Here is a 13,451-nt window from a genome sequence, read left to right as displayed (position 1 = left end):
TACAGTATAAGATTCACATGGCGGACCAAAGCAAAGAATCAAACCAGTACTGCTATGATGAGTGGATGTTATTTTATCAATGGTCTTTGCTCCACTCCACGGCGAGTGTAATTATTAACCGCTTAAGTTGGTGGATGTACTGTCAACACTGTGGAACCTCCAAAGGCAAACACATTTATTCCAAGAAGCGGTTTAAACACTTTTGACACACGCTTTCAACCTGATTTACACTGCATGGTTCATTTCTGATTCCTCTTGTTCTATCAAGGGTCAAATTGTGATATGCCTCATTGGAAAAAAAAATGCGTACAGGGCTTATTCCCAATTCAAATGAAAAGAAATGCCATTTCTGTTCCAACCTCATGTAGTAGTGATGTAACATAAGCAATGATATATTTAAATGGAATGTAAAAATGTTTTTAGAAATTTTTGCTTCACTTTAGTGGACATCATGTTGCTCCTTTTGGTGCATGTCGGGCATCCGGAAGGTTACGGACGAAATCAGACCCTTCAAACATAGACTTGGGAAAGTTGAACTAACAAAAATATTTATTTACAAAATAGAGGTGGAAGGCCAACAAAGTATAAATAATGGCGCTGGACCACAAACCACAAATTATGCAAAGAAAACAAATGGCAAGGAAAAAACACAAACGAAAATAGCTTGAAACAAACGTACAAGAAAGACCAAACCAGATGGAGAACAAACCACGGATACACTTCAATACACCAAGAACTACTTACTTGAATAACGAAGAACATAAGCAAAGGAAAGAGCCAAAAAAAAAACTGAGAACACAAAAATCAAGGCAAGAGCCAAAAAAATAGTCCCAATAATTGTGATGCCAGACACATGTTTCATGTGTTCTGTGAGTATAAACACAATCGAGGTTAAGTGTCACTTGGAATGTACATGGAAAGAAACAAAAAAAAAAGAGAAAATGTGGATTTTTTTTTTGTGTGACTTTTGATTTATATTTTCCCACTTTTTTGATGAAATCTATACACTGCCATTTTAATGCATTTTGGATTTGGATGTTGCACACTAATAGTATATTTATGATGGAATATTGGTGCAAATGAAGTAAAAGACCTAATATCCGACAAGCATAGACAGACAGCCCAGTCAGATTAGAAAATGGTGTTTGCTGTGTCAAACAGACATTTATCTCTATTGATTACCAATTTTTCATTTTCCCTAATCATCTGGAGGATATGACTGAGACACCAGTCTTTCAAACGCCAAATGAGGTGCCGAGACTCGCACAGCATGTGTGTCATCAACACTGCTGCAGTCATGCCACTGAATGTAAAATGTGTGTTTATTTTGAAAGTGCTGGTGGCTGCATTTAAGCTCAAGAAAAAAAAATGCAAGCTGTTAACACCACACAACCAAACAAATAACTCAGGGTACAGTCAACATATTAGGCCACAAAGTGCACGTATCATTTCCATAGGAAACAACATTGGATTGTCTGCAAATCACTCACGTTTTGGATTGTTAAGTCTAGAAAAAAAAATAGAGAAATGAGAAATTGAGAATGGACAAAGAATAATAGTGCTGCTTTCGAATATTCCTCAGGGCCACAACTATTACATTATGGTATGACAGCTGTACTATTACAAGTGCTGGTCCACTGTTTTTAACAGTGGGAAAACAATTTGTGACCGAAATTATAAATGGCCATTGCCTCGCACGTCAGTCCAGGGAAGAAATTGCAAGCTCAAGTTTACTTTGAGAAATAACTCATTTTAACAAGAAATGCGGCCCCCCTGCAAATGAACAAGACAGCCAAAAAAAAAAAAAAGGTCCGTATTGGGAGACACATTTGAATTAACAGAATGTGAGCAACGATCACTTGGGAGTCGTGAGAAAGCGGCAGCACCGCTTTGGCTTCCCACGGTGATATATTGCATCAGGAATTCTATTTATTGTAGATATCAGATTTAATACATGTGGGAGCTTTGGTCTGCTGCCTTTGGTAAAGCAGGCCCGTGCTGGGCACCACACATTGGGGTGCAACAATTTATTGTTGATTAAGAAGACTCAAATTCCTTTATAGGACTCCTGAGAGCAATTAGCTCAAAAGCTTGTCAAGGGGGGCAGGAGGCCAACTTGTGAATAGAAAGTCTTTTTCAGTCTTGACCACACACACACACACACACACACACACACACACACACACACACACACACACACACACACACACACACACACACACACACACACACACAGCTGTTCAAATGTTACGGCGCTGACTTATAGAGACTTTTACACAGTAAACAGGATGTGGGAGATAATCCTGTCTTGCACATGCAGTGGTTACAGCCCCAGCTATAGTTTTGTTTGTATATGTTCAAAAACTCCTCAGGCACCATCTGTTCACCAAAGTATACATTTAGGAACTGGACGCACTTTTAATTGCCCCTCATATTTCTGTTGAGCATTCGTGGGTCTTTTTAAAGGCACCATGTAATCAAAGTTGTTATTTTTATAATTGTAGTTAGTAGGCGTTGAGAGCTTCGCAAACATGTCCATTAAATATGATGTTGTTTATGATTGGTAGATATTGTCATAATCAGTGTTATGTTGACTTTTTTGAGTTTTGTTTTATGTTGTTTTGGTGTGTGTGTGTCCTTTCTATGTCCTGGCTATCTCATTAGGGTTTTGTTTCCACTTGTCCTCGTCAGCCTTGTTCCTTGCGCCAACCTATCAGCTCCCTCAGCCACTCGTGTAGTATCCTGGTATACCTCGTTATCTCGTCAGTTTGCTTGTATTTAGCTCCCCTGGTTTCTGCTGGTTTGTTGTTTCTGTAAGTTGCTGTCGGTGCTCACGCACTGCAGCCTTTGTCATTACATGATCCCACTCATGCTGTTTTGGTTTCCTTATTTCTGTTGTTGACATGTAGAATTTCGATTTGATTAAATATTAAATATTTTTTTATTCTATATTCCTTGTTGACTTTTTGTTGTTTTTTGAAAATAAATTATTTTTGAGACAACTGCACTCTGTCTTCCTACACTTGGGTCTTCAAGCTTTTGCCAGCAAAACCTCAACCTTGACAGATATGTTAGCTAGTGTGATCGCCAAAATTGTCCAGAGGTGTGAATGTGGGTATGAATAGTCAATATGTATACCTAAAAAAATCAACAAGGTCACGGCAAACACGCAGCCATACAGGAAAGCCAGAGATCAGATTTAAACCCCTCAACCTTAGAACCGTAAGATGTGCTAGCCACTCGTTCACTGTGTTGTCCCTTTGTCATCAACTTGGTGGCGAGTTTTCCATTCCCTCATCAAAATATACAAAGGGCTGCTGCTTTTGGTGTTTGTTGAATACTGGGATATCTGACTTCGAAGACTTTAAAGCACTTTAAAGCAGTAAGCTATAGCTCACCCGTGACATTCATGAGAACAACTGAGCACTACGAAAAATGGATGAACGGCATGTTAGGGCAGTAAACGAGCAATGTTGTACACTTATCAACACTTTCGCCTCAGTTCTTGCGCAGTTGATTACAGTAAGTCTACATGGGTCTGATAAAATGCTAGAGTGGCTAGCTAACGACCTGAACGCGTCATGAGGATAAGCAGTCGATAAAATCTTATTTTACAAACACATTTATGTGACTCTTTGGAGAGCATCTCCCACATTTAAATCTTATACCACCGTTAAGGCATAGAAGCAAAAATATGTTTTCCACGATTTGGTTGCCTCAAAGTAAATATTTTAGTGTCTGGTCTCTTTCTATATTTGGGCGACCGCCCAAAAAAGCTATTAGGGTGTTCTTGTCCTGTGACATGTGGACAGCTCATGGAAAAAGGACACGGCTTTTGTCTCTTCAGACAAAAATAAAGTCGGGCTGCCCTTTTTATTATTCAAGGCTGTAATTGATACGCAGCGATAATTGCACAACATTGTACAAATGAGATTAAACAAGACATAACTGTGAGCGTGGAAAAAGTCACGCAGACAAGCCGATGTTATTTCACTGTACATTAATCACCGCACCTCATAAAGAAGCAAAACAGCAGAACTCTGCTAATGACTAGTGCCGCTAATGAATTCCCTCGTTTGATGGACTGGCCAATGTGTTTTTCTGAGGATGTTTACTCTACACATGCAGGCTGCATGCTTCATTTCTCAGGGACGGCCGTGCCCGTGGATGCAAGTCATCCTCTGTGCGGCTGCCTTCGTTCGGAGATGAATGATAAGCGACGGCGCGTTGTTCACAGCCATTTTCCTCATTGCGGTAGATACGGGTCACTGATCATTTTGCTTGTGATTGATCAGACTCATTATGTGCTCTCCTCTCCAGGAACCGCTGATATCTGTCCTCCTAATAAAATCAACTGTGTTGACAAAGCACTTGGTAAGAAACAATCCGCCTTCATTTCTTTTCTCATTACACAAGAGAATACGATGCAAAATGTATACAGTACAATGTTTTGAATATTTTATATATATATATATAGATAGATAGCTATACCTATATAGATTTATCTAGATGGATAGATAGATAGATAAGGAATACCATAGCCGGAGGTAATCTGAATATCTTGAAATGACTGCCCCATTGTGATTTTGTCACTTTCGAGTGGAATGACCGGCATTGTTGAACTGTTAATATTAAACATATTCGTCATTTCTGCGGCGTCTCCTCTGTCTTCAATCTGATCTCGCTCTCCCTTCCGCAGATATTGGGACGGAACAAAAGCGCCGCGCTTTCAATGGCTTTAATGTTGCAGTCTAAAATAATTTATGCGAACGGGAAGACATGGGTAGATATATGTGCGGTATAATTACACCTTTTCTGCCCTTTCATTCACAAATTTAATTACACCTCATTACTAAATTTAAAACATTGAATATATTAGGAGGTTATATTCATATATACTCGTGAATACAATTATATGAATTATGACGTCTTGGTGGAAGGTAATAGCTAAAAATATTTTCTTGGAGGAAGAGCTCCCTCATGAGAAATATACGCCATTGTTCTCCTTCATAAAGAAAAAAACAACTGTAAATCATTCATTCTCATCTATCACTCCGAGACCGCCTTTTACCACCAAGTCCTCACTCACTTGAGGAGTTGTTAAGAGCATTAATGCAAATGGATTGCTCAAACATGTGTACCGAGCATGCTAATTGAATTACACATGATTACAGGTTTAAAGTGCCTCAAAGAACACTTTTCTAAAGAAATTGATGATGGACTTCTACAAAAATGAATATCTTGCCACTGATCTCTTTCGAAAAGTGCAACATTTAGTGTCTCCGAATGAAAGATGTAAACCAAAGAAACCCTAACAAATTTAACAGTATGTATTAGTAGAATATTTACACAGCAGTGGCCTTTTTTACGTGAGATGTTGTGTTTCCACCCCACGTAATAACGTTTCTGGTGATTGCCATAATGTCATTGACATATTTGACAGCTCCTACGGTGGCGACATCACCCGAATTGAGCGGAAGTCGCTAACGTGGTTTCCAAGTCATAAAAAAGCATCGCTTGTGCTTATCTGTACTCTGTGAAAAATGATTCTGACGCTTTCTATAACCTTGAAATGTTCCCCCTTTATTTTATGACTACTTGTTGGTGACCCACCCAAATGGCTCGACAAAGGGACCTCACCCACCAGTTCAGAATCACTGATGTAAATAATCATCATTTTGTTTTGTAACTGTAATGTTAATAAGAAGCAGGCACGAAACTGAAAGCAAAATCAATTAACTAGCGTTGCTTTAACATGAATTAGCAAACTATAGAAGACTTCCATTTTCAGCCAGCTGGACAATCCTGTTCATTTCTACAAATGTTGTAGAAGTGAATAGTCCGATATTATGAGTTTACCCTCGCAATCTCTGCGAAATTTCCCAAAATACAATTTAAATACTGCTATTTGGGATGTTCCACCTAATTCTGTCTCGTGTTTTAGTCAGCCCTGCAGGTATAAGATGAGAAATTATTATGTGTTGCATTGCAGCACAGCTCCAGAAGACCAGCGGGGACACCTGTCCATGCGAGACGCCTTGTAATCTCACCCGTTACGGCAAAGAGCTCTCCATGGTCAAAATCCCTAGCAAGGGTTCGGCTCGCTATCTCTCCAGAAAATACGACAAGTCAGAAGACTACATCAGGTAGGAGCGCTCCAGAGCGACAACCTAACTCACCAGAGAGTGAGAGGGAGTAAGAGCAGTGATGCGCTTCTCGTAATAAAACTGATCATTAACTCTGACCTCGAGCCTACGATCACTTGCACACAACATAAAACGCAACAAGAAATGTTTATTATCGCATCACCTTACTTTTTTATGCTTTATTGTTTGTAATATATTGTTTCTTACTGTGGGGTCACAATATGTATAGAGTACAGTATCGGGTTCATTTTTGTCAATGAATTGGATTTTATATTTAAAAAACAACATTTTCATCGCTTTTTTCAATCACTGGATGTGAACTAATGATGACTCGGTTACTAGTTTGGTCCATTACATAGCAGAAAATGTTGAGTACGGTTTTGCAATGTAAAAGCAGAACCCCCACCACCACCAACACCACCACCCACAAAGAGTCTACTTCCAGGGAGGACTACAAAAATCAAAAAAATTTTATATTGATTTAATAACAGATCAGTTGTCTGTTAAACGTTGCAGCTCTGTGCACTATATAACAAAGGGTTCACTAAAACTCCATTTAATTCACCAATGTGAAAAGTCTAGTGTTGATAGAATATTGTCATTTTTCTGATCTGATGTGAGTCTTGTGAGATTTTTTTTTTGGGCTATTTTTTTAATATTCTGCCACTTTTCTTAGAGACAATTTCCTGGTTTTGGACATCTTCTTTGAGGCTCTCAACTTTGAAACAATAGAGCAAAAGAAAGCCTATGACGTTGCAGGTTTATTAGGTATGAGTTCTGCCGCCATAATTCTGTGTATTACAATGATGTCTTGAGATACGAGTAATTCATTTCATGTCTACTCTTGTAACTGGTAGAAGCCTTTTGTTTTGAACTGTTGTTCTCCACCTGCCAAGCCGCTACCTGTTATAAAAGGCTAGTTTGAAGTCCTCCGCCCCCACAAAAAACACATTTGTCATACTTATTAAAATGCTACATGGCCGGATTACTTACTTCCGGTAAGCATCTATAGTTAAAGAGAATGAATTGGACTCTTTCCAAATAAAACAAGAGTAACAATACAACACTCAAACATGAATAAGTCATGCTGACAATGTAGCAATTGTCGGCGAAAAATTGCTTGTTTAGCACGTACGCATTCTTACGGTGCCTGTCTCGTGAACGCTCATGTTAGCGAAGGGCGTGGTTTGGGTCGGAGACTAGAGGGGGCAGGAGGTGATAAATTGGAGCCACTTTCGCTCGCAATTTGAAAAGCGCAAACGCCCTCTTTCGTATCTCAAGGTACCACTGTGTTGATTAATGAAGTGATAATTTATCAAAATGCTGGAGGAAAAAAACAGCCGATGACTTCAGCTTTTTGTCTGAATACGCTGTTTTTAGGTGACATTGGAGGACAGATGGGCCTCTTCATCGGAGCCAGCATCCTGACTATTTTAGAAATCCTAGATTATATCTATGAGGTATGGTGTCCGTATCTATGTTTGCATGTATGCGTCATGTTGGTTGCATGTATATGTCTGCATGTAAAGCGGCCATACTCTTGTGTGAAAAAGGTTGTTAACCTCTTCATGGCCTTTGATTGGCTGGCAACCAGTTCAGGGTGTTATCCCAAAATTGGCTGACCCTAGAATGGAAAAGTGACCGTTGTTAAAAAAATGCCATGAATAGGTACTACAGATATCCATCAAGATAATGGTTTCACGTTTAGAACGACAATTACCGTATTTTCCGGACTATAAGTCACTCCTGAGTATAGGTCGCACCAGCCATAAAATGCATAATCAAGAACAAAAAAAACATAAGTCGCATTTTGGGGGGAGATTTGTGATGAAATCCAACACCAACAACAGATATGTCATCTTTGAAGGCAAATAAAAATAAAACAACAGGCTGAATAAGAGTACAATATGATAATGTTACATGACGCATAAACCATGAACTGAGAATGTGCTCGGTATGTTCAGGTAACATATTAAGAGTTATTCAGATAACTGTAGCAAAATGATCATGCTAACAAGTTCACCAAACCATCAGTGTCACTCCAAATCATTAAATCCAATGAAATCTTCATCCTTGTAGTCACTTTTAAGTAACTGTGCCAACTTCGGAGGTAGAAGAGGACGGTGCTTCCTCTTCTGCTTCGCTGACGTCTGAGTCATCATAGGTTGTTTTTTTTTGGTCGATGTGGAAAGCATCGATACCCCTCTTGCAGTTTAATGTGAAAATAACGTCAAATGATAGAATGTGTTAATTATTTTACACATAAGTCGCTCCAGAGTATAAGTCGCACCCCGGCCAAACTATGAAAAAATCTGTGATTTATAGTCTGGAAAATACGGTACAATACAGTATATGCTGATTTATATAGCGTAGTCCTAATCATAATCTCTTAGAACTAACTGATCAATTTAATCCGGAAAACAATGCATTCAGGCATTAATTTGTTTTCTATAGCGCTTGAAAACCTGCAGTGGCACAGGGAGGACATTAAATCTTCATACAGGAACCCAGATTTTTAGAACTGTAAGGCAGATATGCTAAGCAGTAATCATCATGCTGTCTCCACTTCTTTAATTTGAGTTAAAATACAATTTTTTTTTACTGTGTGAACTACTTATTGGTAAATTGTGACCCATGTTTAATTATGTCACACTAGATACTTAAACAAAAATTATTACCCAGCTTGTGAATGTAAGTTGGTTAGTCCATACTAGCCTTACCCTAGCTTTGCAGACCAAGAATCAGCAAGATTAAAAAAAAAAATCCCACCGGCAGTCGGCTTAAACACAGCAAGCCCTTCTTTGACCTCGATTCTGCAGGCTAAGACAAAATGTCGCCCTGAATTCCCCGCAGACTGATTGTCATTTATCGTGCAGCCTGACTAATGTCATGCTGCCTGATTAAATGAGCATATCGGGCCCCAGACGACATGGTTGCATATCCAACACGTCAGAATCAGATGTTTGCCATTACGTAAGCAAGTAATAACAGTAGTTCCACAGGCAAATGTGAGAAACAACCTTTTTTGGACAAACAAGGTCCAAGGATTGTATGTCCCCACTCTATATTGACATCAGTTTACCTTTATTTGATGACTGCCAGATCTATGTCCCACTGAGCAAGAAAGACTCCTTCTCATTAAGGCCACTCCTATGCTGTCTGGAAGAAATCAAAACCTGGATGGCACAAAATTTCTTGAAATTCGACGAAAAGAAGACAGAGGTGATATTGTTTGGTCCCAGTGGCCCTTGTACATTCCATCCTGTCGACTTGGGCCCCCTGTCTCCTTATCTTAAGTCAACAGTCTCAAACTTGGGCCTTAAACTGGACAGTGATTTTAAACTCGATCGGCAAATTGGTGCCGTTAAATCCAGCTTCTTTTCACCTGAGACATATGGCCAAAATAAAACCTCTCCTCTCCCATGAACACTTTGATACAGTAATTCATGCCTTTGTCACATCCCGGCTCGATTACTGCAATGCCCTTTACTTTGGAGTCAGCCAGTCCTCCATTAAGCGCCTTCAGCTGGTCCAGAATGCCGCTGCTCGCCTCTTGACTGGTACTCGTAAGAGGGAGCACATAACTCCTACTCTGGCATCCTTTCACTGGCTCCCCATTCATTTTAGAGTTATTTTCAAGATCCTCCTCTTTGTTTTCAAATCTCTGAATAATCTCGCGCCACCTTACCTCTCTGAGCTCATCCGCCCCTAAATACCTGCCCGGCGCCTCATGTCTGTGGACCATTAGTACCAAAACTAAACTGAGGCTCAGAGGGAATAGAGCCTTTTCTGTTGCTGGCCCCTCTCTCTGGAATGACCTCCCACTGAACATTCGGCAAGCCTCCTCGCTGCCCATCTTCAAAGCACTCCTCAAAACTCACTTGTATTCTTTGGCATTCGACTCAGCATGACTTAGATTTGTTCTTGATTTTACTGCTTGGTGCTTTCTACCTCCTTTATTACCAATTTGTCTTACTGTTTATTGTGCATGTTAAATTGCTCCATGTACAGCACTTTGTATGCAGCGATGGCTGTTTGAAAGTGCTCTATAAATACTGTTGACTTGACTTATTTTATGTATGCGTAAATTGTCAGAAAGCTGTTTAACAAGATGTGTTAATTTGAATGGACAGATGGATTGTTAAAGGACAGAACAGATACAGGATGTGAATATGTGAATGGAAAGCCAGATCCACCTCATGTGACAAGCACTATGGGTGGATAAAAATCATTGCTACTTGTATCTCTGGACCTAAAATCTTACAATGGGTACTTACTTGCTACTTATTAGTGTCATCATCTGCGCTTTTGCAGCATTTCTTTTTATGCCACAAATCATGGGCAGGGTCTCGGATAGGCCTGTCCGCTTCTTATCTTTGTTCTTTTGTGTTGCTGTTTTCATGTAGGTCTTCAAGCAACGGCTACAACGTGTACTGAGGCCACAAAGAGAGGAAAAGAAGAGCAAGCCGCAACCGCAGCCTGCCACTGTTGCGACAGTGGGTCTGGAAGAAATGAAGATCGAGGTCTGGCACATTCTGTAACGCAACAAACTGTGCTTCTTTTCATGTCGCGGCTACTTCCCATGGCACTGAACTTTGACTGAGAAACTACTGTACATGGGAATATTCAGGGGAAATCATATTTTTCCACTTCTCCACTAATGATATGCAGTGTTCTTAATACATCACAGCCATTTGCTCAAAGGTTAGATTTGTTTATTGCACAACTTTATTTGGATGTTTCGCAAATGAGTCCAAGAGTCAGTTCTCAGTGATGTTCACCGCTACTTCAGTGCTGGCAGTGATTAAAATCAGTGCATTCGGCAACAACTTTAGACATATTTAAGTTTCATTCTGTATTTCTATTTTGTCCCGGACCAGGGTGCTGTCATGACATGGGGTTTTAGAATCAGAATCATCTTTATTGGCCAAGTATGTAGAACACACAAGGAATTTGTCTCCGGTATTCAGGTTCTTCTTTTGTCCTTGTTAACATTTGTTGTTTTTCATTGCTTACGTCACCCTTTCCTGGGTGATTGCTTTTTTTCAGTCATCATTAAATGAATTGATTCCTAAATGTGTGCAAGGCCTCATCTGGAATATAATTCACTTTGAATGGAAAGAATGAGTGATATTGTTATGTTTTGCTTTGTTTTTCCAGGATATGAAAATGTCAGAATCTTATCTCACAACACAGACTAAAGTTTTGGGATAATGTGACATGACACACGTTGGAAGGAAAACAGCATTCACCATTATGACAAAGTATTTTTGGTGATTTTTTTGCTTTGTACAATTGGGCAGAGTCATGGTCGAGAGAAAAATGCCTTCGTCAAAGTGTTCCTGGATGCAAAACATTGTCCTAAGTATTCATTCATTTCACTGGTCAACAGCAAATTTTAATCAGAGGCAGTGTTACTGGATGTGCCCAATGAGTGTATTTTTGACATTGATTTTATTAATGCCATTACTTTTTTTTCTACCACATCAGATTTTTGAGATATTGTCATTTTTGGCTTTTAAGTATGACCTGTAAAAACGTGTGCAGTAATTTTTTTTTTTTTTTACCGTGTGTTGTAATTTATCGCCCTGACATTATTATTATTATTATTATTCAATTCGGATGTGCTAGAGAAACAACAAGGAGAGATTCGGTATCAGTGCAAAAATACTAATCTAGAAAGGTTTTTGTACCTCTGATTAAAAACTTGAGTAAAGCTTTGTTGATCTCCAACTGAATTTGTAGATTTTACCTCTCATAGGTAAATTAACACTCACTACTATTTAAATGTTTATTGGTTCTGACAATAGACAAAAGTCCAAGTAAAAATGTATTGTATGTATGTATGTAAAATGTAAATGTATGTAAAAGTGTATTAAGTAAATACAGTTTTTGGTCGGCAAGCAAAACATGATTTTGCTTTTGCTTGTTATGACGATGTTTCTCCAAAACATCGTCATAACATAAATAAATAATACGTAAAGAATTGAACAGTTCATGCAAGTTAAGTCGATGTGGCTCCTTTTGGTGTGCGCAACCTCACCGCCATGGGGCATTATAACAGTCATGCAAACGCAAAAAAATCAAAGAAGACGTTCACAACTACTGTAAGTGACTTAATACTGTATGCTGTAGTAATACAGTAGTAGCTGTCTTTCATTGAGGATACATAACGTGAGCAGTATTCTATTGTCTGTCGACATGCGTTGATGCTACTTGCGTTTGTTAGCATTATGCTAAGTGGACTTTTGTAAGACAAAGATAATGTGGTTTGTTTAAAAACACATTTAATTCTCAATGTTGTTTCGTTGGTAAACTTTAACTTGCAGTAGCATTAAGATTGAAGCCTCTTTTTTTAAGACTTGTTCAAGTATCCGCCAAGCTCCTGCATCTGTCAAGTACAGTATTCCACTCAAACACACGACACTGTGTTCATGTTTTTATGCATTTTGACTCAGATTCTATTGTCATAATCAATAAACAACCCCCCAAAGTGGAAAATATTATCTTCGCAATGTTACACCCAAATTTAGCATGGATATTCGAGTACCATTCAAGTTGTTTTCTGTGCTTTTGACAGGAACCCAATGCCGTGACGCGGAGTCACCCAGAAGGGGCGTACGCCAACACGATGCTGCCCAATCACCACCATCATCACACGGGACACCACGGGGTGTTTGAGGACTTCACATGCTAGATCCAACCATTGTTTCCGTCGTTTTCTTTGTAGTGACAACCAAGGGAGAGCAATGCAGTGTTGGTTGCCATTCAAGAGAGACCTTCTGTATTCAGCGCCAGATCTTTGCTGCCGTCAGTGAAAAGCTCCAGCCAAAGTCCAACACCAAACTTGTGATGCTAACAAAGCACTTGTATGTATGTAGGCACAAAACGGACACTCCATTATATTTGGTTGTTTTGTTTTGTCAGGATGGGACCCCTTTAATGTTGTCTAACTTCAAGTGAGAAGTCAGGCACTTGATGTTCAAGTAGGACCAATTTTCGGTACGTGGCTCCTTCACGTCATTTGTACTCCCCCAAAAAAGACAATATAATTTGTTTGTTGATTTGTTTCTCTTTTAGCCATCATGATCCTTTTTGCTTCCCGTAACCTATTGGAGCACTCACTGAACTGCTGCATTAAGACATTGCAACTTTATGAAAATATCGAATCATTTAATGAGATACTTTGATCCATATGTTCTATATTGTATACAAGGTGAACTCGAAAGTAAACGAAGCTCTTTTGTGTGTAATTTGAATTATAAAGGGGTTCTCGAAGTGAAACTGTTTGATTTTTTATTTTTT

General features: G+C 39.2%; 1 protein-coding gene across 1 annotated transcript in view; it reads left to right on the top strand.

The window, feature by feature from the left end:
* The window catches only part of LOC127611134 (acid-sensing ion channel 4-A), an 85,058-nt gene extending 71,628 nt beyond the window's left edge, over positions 1-13,430 (top strand). The window contains exons 5-10 of the mRNA XM_052081481.1: positions 4,321-4,374; positions 5,993-6,146; positions 6,823-6,914; positions 7,527-7,606; positions 10,553-10,669; positions 12,727-13,430. Coding sequence (XP_051937441.1) covers positions 4,321-4,374; positions 5,993-6,146; positions 6,823-6,914; positions 7,527-7,606; positions 10,553-10,669; positions 12,727-12,843 — 614 coding nt within the window. The 3' untranslated portion in view covers positions 12,844-13,430. The remainder of the gene's footprint in view (positions 1-4,320; positions 4,375-5,992; positions 6,147-6,822; positions 6,915-7,526; positions 7,607-10,552; positions 10,670-12,726) is intronic.
* The last annotated feature ends 21 nt before the right edge of the window (positions 13,431-13,451 follow it).

Source organism: Hippocampus zosterae, chromosome 12 (genome assembly GCF_025434085.1).
Source record: "Hippocampus zosterae strain Florida chromosome 12, ASM2543408v3, whole genome shotgun sequence".
Classification (NCBI taxonomy): Eukaryota; Metazoa; Chordata; class Actinopteri; order Syngnathiformes; family Syngnathidae; genus Hippocampus; species Hippocampus zosterae.
The sequence above is the reverse complement of the archived record's forward strand: the minus strand, read 5'-3'. Positions and strand labels throughout refer to the sequence as shown.